The sequence below is a fragment of the Giraffa tippelskirchi genome, chromosome 10 (genome assembly GCF_054371585.1).
Source record: "Giraffa tippelskirchi isolate mGirTip1 chromosome 10, T2T-mGirTip1v1.2.pri, whole genome shotgun sequence".
Lineage (NCBI taxonomy): Eukaryota > Metazoa > Chordata > Mammalia > Artiodactyla > Giraffidae > Giraffa > Giraffa tippelskirchi.
In genome coordinates, this window is record NC_137284.1 from 90,219,212 (window position 1) to 90,242,569 (window position 23,358).

Here is a 23,358-nt window from a genome sequence, read left to right on the forward strand (position 1 = left end):
TATTTACCAAGTGCCTGCTCCATACCAGGAGCTATGTAGATACTGGGGAAAATGTTGGTCAAAAGATATTGTCTTCGTGCTCACCTTTGGGCTGAGAAGCAAGAACAGTAAGTATGTGAATGACAAAAGATAATTTCACATAGTGTAATGAATAAATAAGAAAGGGTAATGTAATAGAGGGGAAAGAAAGCTGCTTCGTTTAGGAATCAGGGAGAGTCTGGAGAAGAGATACTTGACTTAAGGTCAGAATAATGGGGAAAAGGCATGTAAAATTCTGGATGCACAGCTCCGTAGATATAGAGGGCAGCCAGTGCAAGCCCTTAACATGGAATGAGTTTATCAGTTTACATAGAAGATACACTCACAAAAATTGAGTCTTTCATAAGCAAAGAGTCATTTTTCATTTATATATATCTTTAATTTCTCTTATCTTGTTTTATAGTTTCCAGTGTAGTGGTCTGAGATATCTTTGGTTAAATTTGCTTTTTTGCCCCCATTATGAATGGAATTTTAGAAAATTTCATTTTCTAATAGTCTGCTGCTGGTATATAAAAAAAATACAACTGACCTTTATTCGTGGACTACGTTTCTTGTGACCTTGCTAAATTTATTTATTTATTCTAAATAGTGTATTTTTTAGAATCCAGAATTCTTTTCTAGGTAGGCAGTCATTCCATTTTCAAATTAATACAGTTTTATCTCTTTCTTTCCAATCTGTTTTCCTTTTTTTCTCTTTTGCCTTATTAGGCTAGGTAGGTTCTACAGCACAATATTGAATAATAGTGGCAGATTGTTCCCAATCATAGTATCCAGTATTAGAGGGAATACATTCAATGTTTTCCCTTTTAAGTGTGATATTAGCTATGCAGGCTTTCTACAGATACTCTCTATCAGACTGAGGAAATTCTTTTTATTCCTAGTTTCCTGAAAGTTTTTTTTTTTTTTTCTTTTCTTTGATTTTGAATGGATGTTGAATTTTGTCAAATGTATTTTCTGTATTTATTGAAATGATTGCTTTTTTATTCTTTTTTTACTCTATTAATGATCAACTGCATTGATTTTTGATGTTAACTAACCTCTTATTACTCGGATCAACCATACCTAATCATGAGGTAGTATCCTGTTTATGGCAGAAAGTGAAAAGGAACTAAAGAGCCTCTTGATAAAAGTGAAAAAGGAGAATGAAAAAGCTGGCTTAAAACTCAACATTCAAAAAACTAAGATCATGGCATCCAGTCCCCATCACTTCATGGCAAATAGATGGGGAAACAGTGGAAACAGTGGCAGACTTTATTTTCCTTGGCTCCAAAATCATTGCAGATGGTGACTGCAGCCATGAAATTAAAAGATGCTTGTTCCTTGGAAGAAAAGCTATGACAAACCTAGACAGCATATTAAAAAGCAGAGACATTACTTGACTTTCAAAGTTCTGTCTAGTCAAAGCTATGGTTTTTCCAGTAGTCATGTATGGATGTGAGAGTTGGACCATAAAGAAAGCTGAGCGCCGGAGAATTGATGCTTTTGAACTGTGGTGTTAGAGAAAACTCTTGAGAGTCCCTTGGACTGCAAGGAGATCAAACCAGTCAATCCTAAAGGAAATCAGTCCTGAATATTCATTGGAAGGACTGATGCTGAAGCTGAAGCTCCAATACTCTGGCCACTTGATGTGAAGAGCTGACTCATTGGAAAAGACCCTGAAACTGGGAAAGACTGAGGGCAGGAGAAGGGGGCGACAGAGGATGAGATGGTTGGATGGCATCACCGACTTGGTGGACATGAATTTGAGCAAGCTCCTGGAATTGGTGATGGACAAGGAAGCCTGGCATGCTGCATTCCATGGGGTCGCAAAGAGTTGTACATGACTGAGCGACTGAACTGAATTGATCCTATTTATAGATGTTGGGTTGAGGTTGCTAATTTTATTTTTTTTAAGATTTATTTATTTATTTATGTTATTTTTGGCTGTGCTGGGTCTTAGTGGCTGCATGTGGGCTTTCTCCAGTTATGGCAAGTGGAGGCTACTCTTTAGTTGTTGTGTGCGGGTTTCTCATTGCAGTAGTTTCTCTTGTTGTGGAGCACAGGCTCCAGGGTGCATGGGCTCAGTAGTCGTGGCTTGTGGGCTCTTGAGTACAGGCTCAGTAGTTGTGATGAATGGACTTAGTTGCTCCAAGGCATGTGGTATCTTTCCAGACCAGGGATTGAACCCATGTTCCCTGCATTGTCAGACAGAGTCTTTACTGCTTAGCCACCAGGGAAGCCCAGTTGCTAATATTTTGTCAAGGATTTTATATTCATGTTTATGATGAATGCTGATCTGTGATTTTTTATTTTGTAAAATCTCTGTAGGTTTTGTTATTAGGATTACCCTATCCTTATAAAATGAAGTTGAATATATATATTCATATATAATCTCTGTCCATATGTGTGTACAACAGATGAGAGGAAAAGGAACACTTAGTGGGATGGGAACATGGATAAACATGAACAAGCAGTTCACAGAAGAAATACTGTATATACATGTACAGTGTTGTCCCACCTTACTGCTAATCAAAAGCATCTAAGTATAAACCGTCACGAGTTAAAACATTGATAATATCCATTGTTGGGAAAGTTAGGGTGAAACAGGGATTCCCATCAATTGTTAATTCAGATTTAAATTGGTCATTATATAGGTCAGTTTGTCAATGTATAAAATTGGAAGCATCTACATTTGCTTTGTTCTAGAACTTCCTCTTTTAGAACTTTATCTCAAGGAGATAGTCTGGTAAGGATATAAGGATATATACATGAGGATATAAAGATATATACATGATGTATGTATATATCATCTCTATTTTTAATAGCAAAAGAAAGTATACATTTTAGGTTGTTCCCAGTAAGAGAATAACTAAGTGTAGTATGATACAGTCATAAAGTGAATGTTCTTCAGCCTTTAACAATATTATTACTTAGATCTGTAGTATACATTATAGAAGGATATTCCTGACATTTAATTAAATGAAAAACATTGTAAAACATTGTACTATTATTTCAAAATATGCTTTCATATTGAGTCAGAAAAAAGAAGGGAGGGAAGGAGGATGAGAGTGAAGTAAGAGGAGAGCACAGCAGACTTCATCCAGAATTTATATAGAAATCAAAGTTGTTTGGATCCTGTTACAGGTTTCTTCCTTTGAATATATCTGGACCTAAGTCACTGATTTGTGGGAATACATCCCATTTTTACTGACAACCAGAGCAGGAGATGCCATACAATTCATCAAGAGCCCACTGGAGCTCTTTTGTAAGTCAAAAATCAGCATTGCTCATTTTTTGTTCAATAAGAGCATACTGTGTAAAAGATTAAATATATAAACAAATAAGCTGACATAATCTTTATGCAAGTCATTATAGTCCTGGTTACTTACTTGGTGATGTGCTGTTTCTCACTTTAATAAATTGGATGGAAACAACTCTGTTAGTGCTAGAAAATAGTAAACAATCAGGGTCAATGAATAGTCAGAACTGCCCTGAGACAACAATTTTTTTCATTTCTGTAAGCAAGAGTTGTGTACCTGTCTACATTACTGAAGTCTTAGAAAAAAGAACTGATTTTACTAAATTGCTAAATCTTTGTCTTAAATAGAATCAAATTTAACATTGTGGTTTTTTTGTGGGGATGGAAGCTCATTTTCTTAAAATGTTTTGCTCTAGGAGCAGTAGACTTTATCTGTAAAGAGCCAGATAGTAAAATTTTTGGACTCCGTGAGCCACAATAGTGTATGAACACTGCAGCTTTCTCATTTTGATATGCTAGCAGCCATTGACAGTATACAAACAAATGGATGTGTCTGTGTTCCAATAATACTTTATTAATAATAAGAAGAGGTGGACTGTAATTTGATGACCCTGCTATAGAATCTAAAGACCATTGTTGTTATGATTCTGGAGAAATGTTGGGTCTGTTACCTTAATCCCAAAGGTGACAAGTGGGTAATGTTTATTTGAAATTTCTTGATTGGTTGATTTTTGCTTTCCTTAAATCAGAAGATTTGTTGGACAAAGTTGAGGCAGCTCAGCAAATCATGACAACCCAATTAAAGTCACTTCATAACTTGGGTTTTGAGAAATTGAGATCAGTAGAAGCAAAACAATTACAAAGAAACAAAAAGTGATTTAGGTACCTGAGAAGGAAATTTGTTAGTCTACCAGAGGTTTCAAAATATTGGAATGGATGTAGAGAAAAGGCTATACAATATTATCAAATTGGAATATTAAAACACTAAAGATGATACAGGTATTGTATTGTTTGATTTCAGGAAAATAGATTGTGTTATCTCCATGATTCCTTTTAGGAAGAATATGTGTAATTATGGTCCTTTAAATCTACTTTAGATAATATAATTGATCAGCTTCTTAGGTAATGGCCTCAGTCACTTGGATTTTGTATATACATTCTAACCTACATACCAAAACCCTGTTCTTCCTAATTTCCATAATACATATAGAGTGCTCTTAGAAGCTGAAGTTCTAGAAAAAAAATTGATTATGTATATAAAAATCCTAATTTTCCCTAGACTTATATTTTTAAAAATAGTATCTTTCTTCTGGAATATCTGGTCATCTTCCATTTTAAAAAAGTCAGTAGGAGAAAGCAGAGCTTGAGAGTAGATAATGGTGGAATAGAAGTTGCTCACCCAGCCTTACTTTTCCTGTTCTATGTTCCCTCTTTTGGAAGGCACTGCCAGAAGCTGTATACTGGAAATTATATCTTTTAAAAAGGGATATTTTCATAGTTTTTTGTTTTGAGGTGGGGCTGGTAGTAGCAGTTGCCTTGTGTGTTTCTTATAAGCTCAGCCTGCTATAAGCTACCTTCCTAACATAGAATACCTAGGGGAAGGACATTAATTTTGAAAATTCTCCTCAAAGTGACCTTAAAATTCTGCCTTTGCAAATCCTTTACATCCTGTATATAAAATTTGTTCCTTGTTCTTGAAATTAGTGTAGCTTTGGAAGTATAGGAATCAAACTGCAGAAATCATTATCTTTTGTGTTGCTGTTCCTTAATTATCTGCATGTTGAAACAAGGTAAAATTATAAAAATTAAGAAGAACTTTCTGAATGTGTTTGAACAATTTCAAGAGAATTCTCCCTTTATCTGAAAGAAAATAGAAAAGTTTGGAATTTTAGCCTTTTGAGCTTAGTTGTTATTCTTTGCTTAATAGCAGAGTATTTATTACAATTTATTTGGTTATATGTAGTGTTAGCTGGTAGCTGACATCAGTTTTTCCCTTTTGTTTGTGTGATTTTCCAGGAAGACTCAGTGGTCTCTGTCAGATGAACAAAATCTTTTTCCAAAGTTGTGGTGATAGAAAACTCTCTGTGGGATTTTATTTATTCCAGTCAGTGTCTGTACTAGTAATTTTTGTTCACTTAATCTCTAACGCTTTTTTCCTTAAGGCTTCTTCCAAGATCTATAATAGAATTTCTCTGTTTTGTGAATCTCCAAAAAATGAAATTCTATGAATGAAGCCTTAATTTGACTCTTGGTAATTAATTTTTAGTTCCATTCATTTGTATTAAAGTGAAAAGTGAAGTCACTCAGTCGTGTCCAACTCTTTGCAACCCGGTGGACTGTAGTCTACCAGGCTCCTCCATCCATGGGATTCTCCAGGCAAGAATACTGGAATGAGTTGCTGTTACACAGCTTTTAAAATATTACCTTTGCTTTCTCTTTTGAAAATACATCTTGAGTTTTAATTTTTTTGACAGCCTCCAGTGGGTGGGCCAACATTAGAGCTCAAGACTGATAACATGAGTGTATAATTTATTAATGGGTTAAGTGATAATTACTTAGCTGTTGTTTATGTCCCATGTGAAGAGAAAAAGAAGTGAAAAGCATTGCTGATGAGCTATATAAAAATCCTGTGGGTTTCCTCCTAGAAAAAGCAAGAAATTAAATATTGTTTCAAATATTTTACTTTGTTCAGCTTGGGGTAATACACATTTTGTAGTTTACTTTTTTTTTTTTACCATGATATATTTTTACTTGGATTTTTTAGGATGCAGTGAGAAGTTTTTCTTTAGGATGCAATAAGGCAGGAGAAGGGGACAACAGAGGATGAGATGGTTGGATGGCATCACTGACTCGATGGACATGAGTTTGAGCAAGCTCTGAGAGTTGGTGATGGACAGAGAAGCCTGGCGTGCTGCAGTCCATGGGGTTGCAAAGAGTTGAACACTACTGAGCGACTGCATTGAACTGAATTGATTGAAGAAGTTGTTATAGGAGTTTCTCTTGGTACCTGAGGAGAGAAAGATTCATCTTTGTCCAGCTACTCCATGTCATTTATCTCCAGTGGCTTAAATTCCCAACTTCAGTGTTCACTTGTGACACTTAAAAATTAAATACATTGGATCTGATAAATGGCATTTAGAGTATAGGTTAGAGATAAATTATTATAAATTATCTTGAAGTCACATTTTAAACTATTTATTCACAAGTTTTTGTCTTTGTTTAAAGTCTTAAACATTTATTTTAAAGAAGAATGATGGTTCCTGTTTTTTTCCTTCACATTTTGTAAAAAGTGTATAATTTTTGGCATTATTTTCCCCATACTCCCTAATTTGTTTCTACCCTGAAGTAATAAAAGCACCTAATAAAATATGCTTTTTACAAGATCTCTCTAAAAAATATGCTTTGATCTTCTCAGGACAATCAAATAGAAAAACTCAAAGTTCTGTTGCTGTGGGAAAGGACGAAAAAGGAGAAGCTACACAGCACGGACTCTTCACCACAGTTATCTTACTTCTTTATCTGACTGCCAGCATTCCCTGAAACTTGAAACGTTGGATGATTGAAAACTGGGTTCAGTGATAACAAAGGGAAATCTGAGTGTCAAACCAGGACCACCTTAATTATGATTTTCTTCCCTTGACTTAAAGATAATCTGTTCAGTTCCCCAAACTTGAAATATTTAGATATAAATAAACTTCACCCTTTTTTCATGTCATTCCTTCCCCTCCGCATCTCTCTAAGAAATGCAACAAAACCTTATGTAATGTAGTCTTTCACTGTTAGCTGCACTTTTTAGTACTAGCTCATTTGCTAAAAGAAAATATAAGAGTTTTTATTTTTATTAACTTTGCTACTACTTCTATGTGACTGTATGTGAGATAGAATTCTTTAGTAAATATTGAAAGTTGATAATAAACTAAATATGTCAATGATGCTTAATGGTTTGGGTTGTCATTACTTCCATAATATCTTTCCTATGAATTGGGTTTTAGATTAAACATGTTTAGAGTTAAGTTTTGTAGGTTACTGCAGACATAGGGATTTTCTTATTAGCTACCTAAGTGTAGATTTGTAGACCTCTGATTCTGTTTTCATTTTTAAAGCAAAAGATGGTATGGTTACAAGGAAAATAGAAAGCCTTCAGGACTCTTAGCTCCTTATCCTAATGCTGAAGTAGAGCCTTTTATTTCAAGTTTATAATTCCAGTTACTCGGTTAAGAATGATTATGCTTATGGTTCTTTCTTCCTCCTAGATTCGTCTTCTGGATGTCTAAATGCCTTGGCTCAGCAGGGTGCCATAGATGTTTATGTCAGCCAACTGGGAAAAGTAGAATTGAAAGTCCATAAAGGTTAGCCAAGTGGAATGTTTTATTTTGACATATGATATCAGGAAGATTTTATGTAACATTCAGGAAACAGATGGTCAAATTATCTTATCTATACTGACAGAGATTTCAATAAAATTTTTCTCTGTTAGAACCTGATTTAAAGACTGGAATACTGGCCCTCTAGACCAATGATCTTTGAAACTTTTGGAATAGATGGCCATGAAGACTATCTTTTTTTTTTTTTTTTTTTGTATTACAAACAAAAATGTTGTAATTTATTGACTGTTATTTTGGAATTTTTCAGTTTAATGTGTGAAATAAATACTGTTTGGAGGGAAAGAGTTCTTATACATTATTTTGGTAGCTTTCCTGCTCCCTTGTAAGAAGACTTTCTCAGGCCATTATGCTAGAATAATACTTTTAAAGGTATGATCCTGAAATAAATGTGTCACCAAGAAGGTCCGCTAAAGTGATTATTAACTAAGTCTCTTGTAGCAGGGGTCCCCAACCCCTGGGCCACAGACCAGTAGTGGTCCCTGGTCTGTTAGGAACTGGGCTGCACAGCAGGAGGTAAGCAAAAGACCAGTGAGCAAAACTTTATCTCTATTTACAGTCACTCCCCATCCCTTGTGTTATGGCCTCATCTCAGGAAAATAAGCTCAGGGCTCCCACTGATTCTGCATTATGATGAGTGTATAATTATTTCATTATATATCACAATGTCATAATAATAGAAATAAGGTACACAATAAATGGAATGTACTTGAATCATCCTGAAACACCACCCTCTGACCCCGGTCTGTGGAAAATTTGTCTTCCACAAAATCTTTCCTGGTGCTGAAAAGGTTGGGGACTGTTGTAGTATCAGACTTATGATGTGTCTCTTTCTGTAATCTTATTTCTAATACAAATAGCTTATTCTAAGAGTTCAAGTCTTTCATGAAAAATTATTTACTTTTTAATCACCTGAAGGCTGAATATACAAGTCTTTGTATGCATGCATGCACATAGATGTACACATACATGGTGATAAGTGACTTGGGTACTTGTAGCTTGGCTCTAGGGGCTTAAGTGATCTGGGTTCGGAAGGTTAAGAACCATACCTCTATATAAAAATTTTTTTAGAGAAAATCTGGAAGCTCTTGCATATAGGCCAGAACATGGCTATGTTTATAACAAGGAAAAACACCTCCATAGAGACCAGTTGTTCCTGTTGTTAGTAATTTCTTTGTCATGTTGGTTTAGTACTTTTTTTGTTCACTGAGGCTCTCTTCTCAGTATCAAAATAAAACTACAAGCATAAACTTGTGAAACTGAAGTTATTGCTGATACACAGGTATTATTTGATTTCTCAAGATCACATTTTTTCCTTTTAAATAAGATAATATTATGCTCTCACTAAATTTCTAAGAGCTTCAATAATACTATTTAGGATATTTTGTAAATGTCAAAAAATTCATATAATTGCATTCTTCTATTGTGAAGACCCAAGGAGAAAAACCATTACTACATTTAATGTAACTAGTAACAGAGTAAAAATATAGTTTTGGATAGCTCTTACTTGGAAATCATTTACTATTTTGTATGAATGGGCAAAAAAGTAAAAGCAAACAAAAAGCATTGTTAATCTTCATCCGCTTGAAGTATTTTTAACTATTATTTGGATTGTTTTCCCAGTAACTTACTGAAATAGCACATGATAGTGCAAGATTTGATTGGAATTACAATTTTATGTTTTCTCCTATTGGGACCATGATACTGGCAGGAGTGTAAAGATAACTGGAAACAAAGTTTTCTATCTTAATTTAGGTCTCTTAATTCTCACTAGACTTGGGAGCACTAACTTTCCAGAGTGATGGAAAGTTTTCACAATTCTGTTGCTTACTAGTTAGTAAAGACATCTGGAATCCTTTCCAGCTCTGCCACTGTCTTGCTGCAGGGTTTAAGAGCCAGCCACTTGAGTCTCCTCCACTGTCCTTTCAGTCCCTGTAGTCATTTTGCCAAATGAAAAAAACTGTCACAATGCTTATTTCCTCTCTTCCTATGAAAGTTAACATGGTGACCTTATGAATTCATTTGAAAAGGCTGTGTTGAGGCTTGAGAGTCAGAGTCGCATCTGAGTACTGACTTTTCCACTTAAAATTTTTCCTTGATAATGCCTTTAACCTTAACCATGTAATATCCCTTCAATAAATGATGTTATCGTTAGTATTCACTTTTTAATTTTTAAAAAATAGAATTGATGTCAGTAGCCATGAAGCAGTTTTTGAAGTGGAAAGAGGTTGACACTTTGGGTAGAGCTTTCAGAAATTGTGAGACTTCATTCACAGATAGGAATGGAATTTTGATAGTGATAGTTTTTGCTCTTTAAGGGTGTGGAGAGATAAGGATAGAACTCTTTGCATCATTTAACATTTTTAAGACTCCCACAGATTTACAGTCCCTTTATTTAAGAACAGAAAAAAATAATTATCACATTTGATGTATTGAAAGTTTTAAAACCTTTAGAAAAGTTTTTAAAATCCATTATTTTCTACATTTTAAAGTATATTTGGTAGAAGAACATGTATCTTCTATTTATCCTTATATTTTCCTAGTTTGCTTTTATTTTGAGTTTTCCTAAAGCCCTCATAATATGTTTTTATGGGCAGCTCCTATTTAAGTAGCTGACATTGAAACTCTGAGAAGCAATTTGTTTTTTAAATAAGATAAACCAATTGTAGTAATGTGCTTTGTTCCTCCCTTTTTGAGGAGTAAATACTAAAGTTCATCAGTTTTAACTCCATATTTCCAGCTCCCATTAGAAAGGCTGAGAAGATACAGAATTACTTAGGGAAGCGTAAGCTGATGTTAACCAAACTGGAAAGCACACAATGACCCATAAACAAAAGCCTTCTAGAAGAAATCTTTACAACATTCACAATAGTTGTCATCCTGACCTTCTTTGTGGACAGAGATGAGGTTACTGTTTTATGGGAAGGGCCTCTTATTTATTTGCTATGTAAGAAATGGAGAAAGAAAACTCTTGAAACAAGAATGTACTGGTGAATTTTCACTGCAACCCATGTAATTGTTTTGAAAAATGACTTCTCCTTAACAAGTGTTTTGTTGTTGTTTTGGTAAGATTGTAGTAGAAATAAAATTGAGTGTCTTGCTTCAGGTACCCCAAAAGAAGTCTATAATCTATTAAAAGAAACATTAGTGAGTTGAAATCTAAATATTCCTTTTAAAATTTTTGTTATTGACCCTCCCCTCCTCCACAAACAAGGTACTACTGAAAGCATAAGAGCTCAGGGTTCTAGTTGTGTTATAGTGATCAGTGAGATCACAAGTCTGGTGATAAAATGAGGTAGCAGTGTATGAAACACTGCAGTGATTAAGAGCACTGGTTTGCTGTCATTGCAATGGATCTTGATTCTAGCAATAGCTGTCGTGGAAACTTGAGCAAGTTCTTACCTGTAAAATTGGGATTACAATAATACCTCATAAAGTTGAGAGGGAAATTAAAAGATAATGTAATGAAGGTGTCTGGCTCTTAGTAAATGCTCAATTAATGGTAAATTCTGTCTATAAGCTGCATGTCTATTAAACTCCTCACTTTTCTGGTATTGGACAAGCTGACTAAGACTATTGGCAAAAGAAGGAATAGTAGTTCATGATGGCCTAGTGGCTCATATTCTTGACAAAAGATACTGTGATTGCCTTGGGAATAAGAGATGCTGACCACCTGAGAGTGAGGAAAAGGTATTGCTACTTAAATCAAATATACTGATGAGTAAAGACAGACTATTGGGAGCAATGCAGCATGCTCTTTAAATAATTTTTATAATAGTCTCCAGTACTTTTTATTTCTTTGCATTAAATAAGCTCTCCTTTAAATTTATCACAGGCTCTATTCTTGTCAAGGTTGCATCTTCTCTTCAAGCTTATTTACAGTTATCAGGGAAAGAGATTGATGTGAACTCAGATGTCCATGTTGAAGAAATGAATGAAGCTCATAGAGATGATGGTGTGATAATTACTGGTAAGGAGACTGCATTTTACTATGTAAGATGAATAGTCATTGTCCATCTGTAAGTAGAAATATGCTATACTTAACTGCAGCTTTAGTCTTTTATTCTTTTCTGTTGTCACATAGTGATGTTTGACACATTTTTCTTCCAGCTGCTTATTAGTAATACAATTGCAGGCATTTAGTCCTGTCGTTGGATAAAGTAGATTTTAAAAACTTTCCTATCAAAGAGATTTCATTTGTACATTCATCCATCAATATAAATTTGAGTTGCTTCTACCTCTTGGCTACTGTGAATAATGTTGTCATGAACATGAGTGTGCAAACTTAGCCTTTAAAAGGAAGGGACTCTTGTTATATGCTTACAACATCAGTGCACCTTGAGGACACTACAGTAAGTGAAATAAGCCAGTTACAAAAAGACAAATAATGTTTGATTACATTTATATGCGATATGTAAAGAATCAAAATAGGAAAATGGGGAGTTGTTCAGCAGGTATAAAGTTTCAATTTTGAAAGATGAAAAAGTTCTGGAGATCTATTGCACAACAATGTGAATATACTTAACACTACTAAACTGTAAATTTTAAAATAGTTAAAATGATTATAATTTTATAAAATGACTGATTTTTGATTATAATAAAAAACAAAATAAAATGGTAAATTTTATTTTCTGTGTTTTTTACTATAACCAAAAATCCTTTTTTTTTTTTTTTTCTGGCATAGTTGCTTTCTAATTCTTGGTCCTAAAAATCAACTACAGTTGACCCTTGAATAACAGGGAAATTGTGGTCATTGGTCCCCCACCCCAGTGCAAAGTCAAAATTCCACCTGTAATTTTTCAGTCAGTCCTCCATATTTGTGGTTCCACATCTGTAGATTCAACAGACTGCAGATCATGTAGTAATGTCATATGTATTATTTTTAAAAAATCTGTGTGTAAGTGGATTCACATAGTTCTAACTTGTGTTCTTCAGTTTGAACTGTAAACACATATATTATATTGTAAGATATGAAGTTAACTTTGTATAATTGTAATAAATAAATAGGAGTTTGGTGTGGTATTATGCACATTGTAAACTTGATCTTTTAGTTTGACAAATTCTTAATTCCAAAAATGTGTGAAGTTTTTCCACATTTTTTTTAATTACATTTGGCTATACTGATAGCTGATACTACTTAAAAAAATATTTATGGTATGGATAATACATTTATATAGTAAAAAAAGTAATAAGTAATGCCAGTGAACTTCTCCTTTACATTTTACCAGAGTGCAATTGAGAAAGACATTGAAATCACCATGAGGTTTTGATATAATTATATATATATATATATATATATGTATATGTATGCAAGATTGTTTTAAATTGCTGGTCTCTTAATTTCAAATGCATTTCCAATATCCTGCATTTGCACTCTCTTCTCACGGTTGCTGGTTTTGATATCATATTTGTGTGTGGATGATTCCCTATCTTTATTTTATGTTTGTCTTTATTGGTGAGCTTTCCTATTTGTAATTTGTTTCTAATTGTGGCCTTTTCTTTTCCACATAGAGAAGTTCATTCAGCATTTGTTTCAAAACTGACCTGGTGATGCCAAATTCTCTTAACTTTTGCTTGTCTATAAAGCTTTTGATTTCTTCATCAAATCTGAATGAGAGCCCTGCTGGGTAGAGTATTCTTTGTTGTGGGTTTTTCCGCTTTCATCACTTTAAATGTATCATGCCACTCCCTTCTGGCCTGCCAAGTTTCTGCTGAAAAAATCAGCTGATAACCATATGAGGATTCTCTTATATGTTGTTTGTTGCTTTTCTCTTGTTGCTTTTAATCTTTTCTCTTTAATTTTTGTCAGTTTGATTAATATGTATCTCAGTATGTTCTTCCTGGGATTAATCCTGTAATGGGCTCTTTCCACTTCTTGGACTTGAGTGTTTCGTTTCCTGTGTTACAGAATCTAAACTATAATCCCTTCAAATATTTTTCCTTCCTTTCTCTCTCTCTTCTCCTTCTGGGACCCTTATAATGTGAATGTTGGTGCATTTAACATTGTCCCAGAGTTTGTCTTTATTTCTTTTCATTCTTTTTTCTCTATTCTGTTCCACAGCAGTGATTTCCACCAATTTGTCTTCCAACTCATTTACTCATTCTTCTGCCTCATTTGTTCTGCTTTGATTCCTTCTAGTGTATTTTTTCTTTCAGTTATTGTATTGTTCATCTCCATTCTTTAAGGCTTCTAGTTCTTTATTGACCTTTCTTGTATCCTCTCAGTCTGTATGCCACTCATTTTATGAGATCTTGGACCATTTTACTATCATTCCTATCAATTCTTTTTCAGGTAATTTGCCTATCTCCATTTCACTTAGTTGTTTTTCTATAGTTATATCTTATTCCTTTGCCTGGAACATATTTTGCTCCTATCCCATTTTGTCTAACTTTCCATGTTTGTGGTTTGTTTATCTCAGGATTGTAGTTCTTCTTGGTTGTAGTATCTGCCTCCTGGGAGGTGAAGTTGGCCCAAGGTCTTAGGCAGGCTTTCTGGTGGGTGGAACTGGGGCCTGCCCACTGGTGGGTGGAGTTGAGACTTGTCACTCTGGTGGGCAGGGCCGTGTCAAGGAGTGTATCTATAGGCAGCTCTTGTCTCAGGACCAAGAAACAGAGAAGAAACGGAGTAGCCCTCATGGTCAACAAAAGAGTCCAGAATGCAGTACTTGGATGCAATCTCAAAAATTACAGAATGATCTCTGTTTGTTTCCAAGGCAAACCGTTATAATATCACAGTAATCCAAGTCTATGCCCCAACCAGTAATGCTGAAGAAGCTGAAGTTGAACAGTTCTATGAAGACCTACAAGACCTTATATAACTAACACCCAAAATAGATGTCATTTACATTATAAGGGACTGGAATGCAAAAGTAGGAAGTTAAGAGCTACCTGGAGTAACAGGCAAATTTGGCCTTGGAGTACAAAATGAAGCAGGGCAAAGGCTAATAGAGTTTTCCCAAGAAACCGCCCTGGTCATAGCAAACACCCTGTTCCAACAACACAAGACAAGACTCACACATGGACATCACCAGATGGTCAACACCGAAATCAGATTGATTATATTCTTTGCAGCCAAAGGTGGAGAAGCTCTATACAGTCAGCAAAAACAAGACCTGGAGCTGACTGAGGCTCAGATCATGAACTCCTTATTGCCAAATTCAGACTTAAATTGAAGAAAGTAGGGAAGACCACTAGACCATTCAGGCATGACCTAAATCAAATCCCTTATGATTATACAGTGGAAGTGAGAAATAGATTTAAGGGACTAAATCTGATAGACAGAGTGCCTGATGAACTGTGGACAGAGGTTCATGACATTGTACAGGAGACAGGGATCAAGAAAATCCCCATGGAAAAGAAATGCAAAAAAGCAAAATGGCTGTCTGAGGAGGCCTTACAGATAGCTGGGAAGAGAAGAGAAGCGAAAAGCAAAGGAGAAAAGGAAAGATATTCTCATCTGAATGCAGAGTTCCAAAGAATAGCAAGGAGAGATAAGAAAGCCTTCCTCAGCGATCAGTGCAAACAAATAGAGGAAAACAACAGATTGGGAAAGACTAGAGACCTCTTCAAGAAAATTAGAGATACCAAAGGAACATTTCATGCAAAGATGGGATCGATAAAGGACAGAAATGGTATGGACCTAACAGAAGCAGAAGATATTAAGAAGAAGTGGCAAAAATACACAGAAGAACTGTACAAAAAAGATCTTCACGACCCAGATAATCACGATGGTGTGATCACTCACCTAGAGCCAGACATCCTGGAATGTGAAGTCAAGTGGGCCTTAGAAAGCATCACTACGAACAAAGCTAGTGGAGGTGATGGAATTCCAGTTGAGCTATTTCAAATCCTCAAAGGTGAACCTGTGAAAGTGCTGCACTCGATATGCCAGCAAATTTGGAAAACTCAGCAGTGGCCACAGGACTGGAAAAGGTCAGTTTTCGTTCCAATCCCAAAGAAAGGCAATGCCAAAGAATGCTCAAACTACTGCACAATTACACTCATCTCACATGCTAGTAAAGTAATGCTCAAAATTCTCCAAGCCAGGCTTCAGCAATACGTGAACCGTGAACTTCCAGATGTTCAAGCTGGATTTAGAAAAGGCAGAGGAACCAGAGATCAAATTGCCAATATCCGCTGGATCATCGAAAAAGCAAGAGAGTTCCAGAAAAACATCTATTTCTGCTTTATTGACTATGCCAAAGCCTTTGACTGTGTGGATCACAATAAACTGTGGAAAATTCTTAAAGAGATGGGAATACCAGACCATCTGACCTGTCTCTTGAGAAACCTGTATGTAGGTCAGGAAGCAACAGTTAGAATTGGACATGGAACAACAGACTGGTTCCAAATAGGAAAAGGAGTACATCAAGGCTGTATATTGTCACCCTGCTTATTTAACTTACATGCAGAGTACATCATGAGAAACGCTGGGCTGGAAGAAACACAAGCTGGAATCAAGATTGCCGGGAGAAATATCAATAACCTCAGATATGCGGATGACACCACCCTTATGGCAGAAAGTGAAGAAGAACTAAAGAGCCTCTTGATGAAGGTGAAGGAGGAGAGTGAAAAAGTTGGCTTAAAGCTCAACATTCAGAAAACTAAGATCATGGCATCTGGTCCCATCACTCCATGGGAAATAGATGGGGAAACAGTGGAAACAGTGTCAGACTTTACTTTTTTGCGCTCCAGAATCACTGCTGATGGTGACTGCAGCCATGAAATTAAAAGACGCTTACTCCTTGGAAGGAAGGTTATGGCCAACCTAGATAGCATGTTTAAAAGCAGAGACATTACTTTGCCAACAAAAGTCCATCTAGTCAAGGCTATGGTTTTTCCAGTGGTCATGTATGGATGTGAGAGTTGGACGGTGAAGAAAGCTGAGCGCTGCAAAATTGATGCTTTTGAACTGTGGTGTTGGAGAAGACTCTTGAGAGTCCCTTGGACTGCAAGGAGATCCAATCAATCCATCCTAAAAGAGATCAATCCTGGATGTTCATTGGAAGGTCTGATGTTGAAGCTGAAGCTCCAATACTTTGGCCACCTCATGCGAAGGGTTGACTCATTGGAAAAGACCCTAATGCTGGGTAGGATTGGGGGCGGGAGGAGAAGGGGACGACAGAGGATGAGATGGTTGGATGGCATCACCGACTTGATGAACATGGGTTTGGGTAGACTCCGGGAGTTGGTGATGGACAGAGAGGCCTGGCGTGCTGCGATTCATGGGGTCGCAGAGAGTCGGACACGACTGAGCGACTGAACTGAACTGAACTTGTGAGTCACCCACTTGGCCGATATGGAATTTGATTATATTGTCAAAGCTCCTCTTAAACCATCTTGTTGTAGCTTCTCCATCTTTGGGTATAGAATATTATTTTTGGTAAGTTTGAATCTTTTTGTTGATGATCGCTCAGCAGTTAGTTGTGGTTTTGGTGTTTTCTTGAGAAGAGGTGAACTCAAGTCCTTCTGCTGCACAATCTTGTCTCTAGCGCAGAGGACACTGAAATGAAAGTGTGTATATGCATGTATGCTACAGGCTTACCCATGAGATATTCTTGAGAAAAAGGAAGTATTTGTGGTCGTGGTGGTGGCAGTGGGGTGTCTTCTTGAGATCAAGTTTCACAATAATTACCAGCCACTATATTAAATCTTGGCAGAGAGTAGAGATTATTTGGGGGGAGGGAGAATTTTTTTCCTCAAAAGTAAAGGAATTTATTTAATGACCCCCCCAAAAATCAAGTTTTTGTCTTAGATATTCATTTTATATATCATGAAAGTTAAAAAGGCAGTCTTAAAATCATAAAATATTAGCAAAAAGTGTAGCAGTAGTAAAAAATAACACCTGTACAATTTCAGATTAACTCTGTGCTTGATGGTCAGACTCTTGGTTACACAGAGAAAATCTGATGAAAATTTAAGTGTTAAATGTGGTAAGAATCAATTTCTTGTGATATGATATCTTGAATTTGATAAAGAACCAATAGAGTTAACCTTTTTTGGCCCTCTTAATGTAAAGTAATAATACAAATTTATTTAATAATGCTCTGAATGATAGCATAATCAAATTATTTTGCATGTTAGAATGTTTGAATTACAAATTTTTTTTCACTTTTCATTCTGTAGCTCATAAAGTCATGCATTTCTGAAATTTAGATTTAGTCTAAGTTCTTTCCAAAAGCCTATTCTCATCATTTCAGCCTTTAAAAAAAGACCTCATTATATCCTCTAAGAATACTTAGTAGTCCTGTCATTAGATAAAATCATTATTTGCAGACCCAATATCTTTTATTAAGTTCTTGCCCATTTCCATTCCACTAAACGGGTACCACTTCAAACTTAATATATGTAAAAACAGATATTATCTTTTACTATGCTAGTTCTTCCTCCTCCTGTCGTCTCTATTTTCGCTTTTTTGGTCAGTCACTCAACAAACATTTATTGAGTCAGGTACTGCTAGAAATAAGGAGTGCAAAGATAAGGTAATAAAGCATGGTCTCTCTGACATATGAGAAGCTTATGTCCTAGTGAAGCAAGATAGACAAACCAATGAATATAATAAAGTGGAATAAATGGTGTAATAAAGGTATGTGCATGGTACTGTGAGAGCATGAAAGTGGCACGTCTAAATTATACTAGCACTGTGAATTTGAGGAAGTAAGACAAGTTCAATATAGTAGAGTGTAGCGAGTGAGGGGCACAGTGGTATAAAAGGAGGCTGGAGAGTTCAAGAGGGATCAGATCATAGAGGGCTAATTTGGCTTTTATAACAAATGCATTGCAAAGGCACTGCAAGGTTTCAATCTGGAGTTCATATAATCGGACCTGTGTATTAGAAAGATCACAACTTCCTAGTGGTCCAGTGGTTAAAATCCACCTGGCAGTGCAGGGGACATGGATTCAAACCCTCGTCTGGGAAGAGTCCACATGCTGCGGGGCAACTAAGTCCATGCATCACAACTAGTGAGTCTGCATGCTGTAGAACCTGTGCTCTGCAACAAGAGATGCCACCATAATGATAAGCCCATGCATTACAACTAAAGAGTAGTCCCCTCTTGCCACCACTAGAGAAGGCCCCTGCACAGCAATGAAGACCCAGCACAACAACAATAACAACAAAAAAAGAAAGATTACTGAATGTTGAGTGGGAAAATATTGGAAAGGACAGTGGCAGGTGGAAGGAAAAGAAAAGTTAATGATAATTAACAGGTTATCACGGTAATTCAGGGGGAAGAGTTTAGTGGCCTGGACTCCACAATGATCTATTTTAAACCAAACAAGTGAATTAAAAGCCTTAAATAAATTTTGGTTGAAAAACGTAGATACTTCACAGATACTGTGTTTTTCACAAATTGAAGTTTTATGACGATTCTGCGTGGAGCTTGTATATTGGTGCCATTTTTTTCCAGAACATTTGCTTCCTTTGTGTCTCTGTATCTCATTTTGGTAATTCTCACAGTATTTTAATTTTTAAAATTGTTATTATATGTGTTTTGGTGATCTGTGATCTTTGATGCTACTGTTAAAATTGTTCTGGGACACCATGATGATCCCCCTATGAGACACTGAACTTAATTGATAAAGGTTCTGTGTCATCTGATTGCTCCACCAATTGGCTGCTCACCTGTCTCTCTCCCTCTCCTCTGATCTCCCTGTTTCCTGAGAGACAACATTATTGAAATAGGGTAGTGAAATAACCCTACAATGGCCTCTAATAAGTGTTCAAGTGAAAGGAAGAGTTCTAAGGAACTCTTAGAATGAAAGGAAGAGTTCTAAGTGTTCAAGTAAAAGGAAGAGTTTGAGTGAAAGGAAGGAACTTCTAAGTGAAAGGAAGAGTCCTAAGTGTTCAAGTGAAAGGAAGAGTTGCATATCTCTCACTTTAAATCAAAAGCTAGAAATGATTAAGCCTAATGAGGACCACATGTTGAAGCCAAAATAGGGTGCTAACTTGACTTCTTGCACCAAACAGGTAAACAAGTTATGAATGCAGAGGAAAAGTTCTTGAGGGAAACTAAAATTGGTACTTCAGTGAACACATGAATGATTAGAAAGTGAAACAGCCTTATTGTTGATATGGTGAAAGTTTTAGTGGTTTGGATAGAAGATCAAGCCAGCCACAACATTCCCTTAAGCCAAAACCTAATCCAGAGCAAATCTCTAATTCTCTCCAATTCTACAAAGACTGAGAAGGATGAGGAAGCTACAAAAGAAAACTTTGAAGTTAACAGAGTTTGGTTTAAGGAAAGAAGCCATCTCCATATCATAAAAGTGCAAGGTGAAATAGCAAATGCTAATATAACTGTAGCAAGTTATCCAGAAGATCTAGCTAAGGTAATTAATGAATGTGACTATTCTAAACAATAGATTTTCAATGTAGAAGAAACAGCCTTATATTGGAAGAAAATTCCATCTAGGACTTTAATAGCTAAAGAAGTCAATGTCTGGCTTCAAAGCTTCAGAAGACTCTCTTATTAGGGGCCAGTGCAGCTGGTAACTTAAAGCTGAAGCCAGTGTTCATTTTCCATACCAAAAATCCTACACAGCTTGAGAATTATGCTCAACCTACTCTGTGGGAAAGACTAGAGATCTCTTCAAGAAAATTAAGATACCAAGGAAACATTTCATGCAAAGATGGGCACCATACAGGGCAGAAACGGTATGGACCTAACAGAAGCAGAAGATATTAGAAGAGGTGGCCAGAATACAAAGAAGAACTATACAAAAAAGATCTTAATGACCCAGATAACCACGATGGTGTGATCACTCACCTAGAGCCAGACATCCTGGAATGCGAAGGCAAGTGGGCCTAAAAAAAAATAGAAAAAGCAACAGAATTCTAGAAAAACATCTACTTCTGCTTCATTGAATATGCTAAAATCTTTGGCTATGTGGATCACAACAAACTGGAAAATTCTTTAAGAGATGGGAATACCAGACCACCTGACCTCCCTCCTGAGAAATCTGTATGCAGGTCAAGAAGCAATAGTTAGAACTGGACTTCGAATAACGAACTGGTTCCAAATTGGGAAAGGAGTACATCAAGGCTGTATTTCATCACCTTGCTTATTTAACTTTTATGCAGAGTACATCATGCGAAATGCCAGGCTGCATGAAACACAAGCTGGAATCAAGATTGCCAGAGAAATATCAATAACCTCAGATATGCAGATGACACCACCCTTATTGCAGAAAGCAAAGAAAAACTAAAGAGCCTTTTTTTGAAAGTGAAAGAGGAGAGTGAAAAAGTTGGCTTAAAAGTCAACATTCAGAAAACTAAGATCATGGCATCCTGTCCTACCTCTTCATGGCAGATAGATGGGGAAATAATGGAAACAGTGACACTTTATTTTGGGGGGCTCCAAAATCAATGCAGATGGTGACTACAGACATGAAATTAAAAGACGCTTGCTCCTTGGAAGAAAACTATGACCAACCTAGGCAGCATAATAAAAAGCAGAGACATTACTTGACTGCAAAGTTCTGTTTAGTCAAAGCTATGGTTTTTCCAGTAGTCATGTATGGTTGTGAGAGTTGGACCATAAAGAAAGCTGAGTGCCGAAGAATTGATGCTTTTGAACTGTGGTGTTGGAGAAGACTCTTGAGAGTCCCTTGGGCTGCAAGGAGATCCAACCAGTCCATCCTAAAGGAAAAAAGTCCTGAATAATCATTGGAAAGACTGATGTTGAAGCTGAAGCTCCAATACTTTGGCCACCTCATGAGAGGTGGAAAAGATGGAAAAGATGCTGGGAAAGATTGAAGGCGGTAGGAGAAGGGGACGATAGAGGATGAGATGGTTGGATGGAATCACCAACTCGATGGAGATGAGTTTGTGCAAGCTCTGGGAGTTGGTGATGGATAGGGAAACCTGAGCATGCCTCAGTCCATGGGGTCACAGAGTCGAACAGCACTGAACGACTGAACCTAACTGACTCTGCCTATACTCTAGAAATGGAACAGCAAGTCCTGGGTTTGTTGTTGCACATCTGTTTACAACATGGTTTACTGAACATTTTAAGCCGACTGTTGCTACCTAGTGCTCAGGAAAAAAAAAAAAAAAAATTCAAAATATTGCTTCTCAGACAATGCACCTAGCCACCTAAGAGCTGTGATGGAGACATACAATGGTGTTAATATTGTTTTCCTGCCTGCTGATACAACATCCAGGTTGATGTGGAGTAAATTCAACTTTCAAGTCTACTGTTTAAGAAATAAATTTCATAAGGCTCTAGCTGCCAAAGATAGTGATCCTCTGATGGATCTGAGCAAAACAAACTGAAAACCTTCTGGAATGGATTCACCAGTCTAGATGTCATTAAGAATATTTGATTTCATGGGAAGAGGTCAAAATATCAACATTGAAAAGAGTTTGGAAAAAGTTGAGTCCAACCCTCACGGATGACTCTGAGGGGTTCAAGACTTCAGTACAGGAAGTAACTGCAGATACAGTGGAAATGCAAGAAAGCTTGAATTATAAGCAGAGCACAGAAAGATATGACTAAATTACTGCAGTTTCATGATGAAACTATAATGGTTGAGGAATTGCTTCTGTGAATGAGCAAAGAGAGTGATATTTTTGAGGTGGAATCTAGTCCTGGTGAAGATGCTAGCAGACTGTTGAAATTATAACAAAGGATTTAGAATATCACACATATTTAATTGATAAAGCAGGAGCAAGATTTGAGAGGATTAGCCCCAATTTTGAAAGTTCTACTGTCGATAAAATGGTGTCAAACAGATAAAATGGAGAAATTGTGAAAGGAGGAGTCAGTCAGCAGAGCAAACTTCATTGTTATTTTATTTTAGGAAATTGCCATATCCATTCCAGCCTTCAGCAACTACCACCCTAATCAATCAGCAGCCATCATCATCAAGGCAAGACCCTCTGCCAGCAAGAAGGTTATTAATTGCTAAAGAGTCAGATAATGAGCATTTTTTAGCAATATATTTTACTTTACAATTTACAGATTTTTATTATACTTAAAAATGTATCAAATTTTAACTTATGATTGTAAATGTATGCTATGAGGAAGATGTATGCTTACCTCATTCATTATTATGAAGCTCCTTAGCCCATTTAATTATTTTTTGTGTTGTTATGTCTTATACTCTAGCCCGTTTCCTAAACCAGGAAGGACCAAATTGAAGAACAAAGTTTATTTCCTGCTCACAGCCCAAGAATCAGATTTCTTTTGGCGAGTGGCACATGGTACACTGTGAGATTGGGCCCCAAATGGATCTGTAGGTTGTCTCTGATATTAGATTAAATCCATGAGAGTGGTAATACAAAGAGATTTCAGATAAAGACAGGAGTCTTTTGTAGAGAGAGCTATATGATCAAGTTATTGGGTTTAGAGAAACGTTTATGTTTCATTTTGATTTCAAAACTGGTACTCAAAAGTCCACAGATCTCATTTATGAACTGGATATAATAATTTAAGAGGTCTTGAAAATCAAAACAGATGTTTTTTCTGTAGAGATCTCCAGTCTGAAACCCAGTTTTGGAAGTAATGAGCAGCTTTATATGTGAGTTGTTATTATAGGCAGCTGAGCTCAGCTCTTCTGGGCCTTCCTTACAGAGTCTGTGAGGCATAGAAACAGAAATACTCTTGCTGCTAAGAGGTCTGGATTGTATCTGTAGCATGATTTCTATAAGAAACCATGCCAGTAAACCTTAGTTCCTAGGGCTCAGACTTCCCACAG

At 36.3% G+C, this 23,358-nt stretch overlaps 1 protein-coding gene across 11 annotated transcripts in view; it reads left to right on the forward strand.

Annotated features, from left to right (window-relative positions):
• Positions 1-23,358, forward strand: part of FAM185A (family with sequence similarity 185 member A) — a 142,130-nt gene that overhangs the window by 35,331 nt on the left and 83,441 nt on the right. For 9 of the 11 annotated variants that reach the window (XR_014067205.1, XR_014067207.1, XR_014067206.1 and 6 more), the window contains 2 exons: positions 7,531-7,626; positions 11,495-11,629. Coding sequence is in view for 8 of the 11 variants with exons in the window: in XM_081535811.1 (XP_081391937.1) it covers positions 7,531-7,626; positions 11,495-11,629 (231 nt within the window). In the remaining 3 variants the exon portion in view is untranslated. Of the gene's footprint in view, positions 1-6,692; positions 7,217-7,530; positions 7,627-11,494; positions 11,630-23,358 lie in introns of those variants that run through there. The other 2 variants (XM_081535813.1, XM_081535816.1) reach the window with 2 other exon arrangements.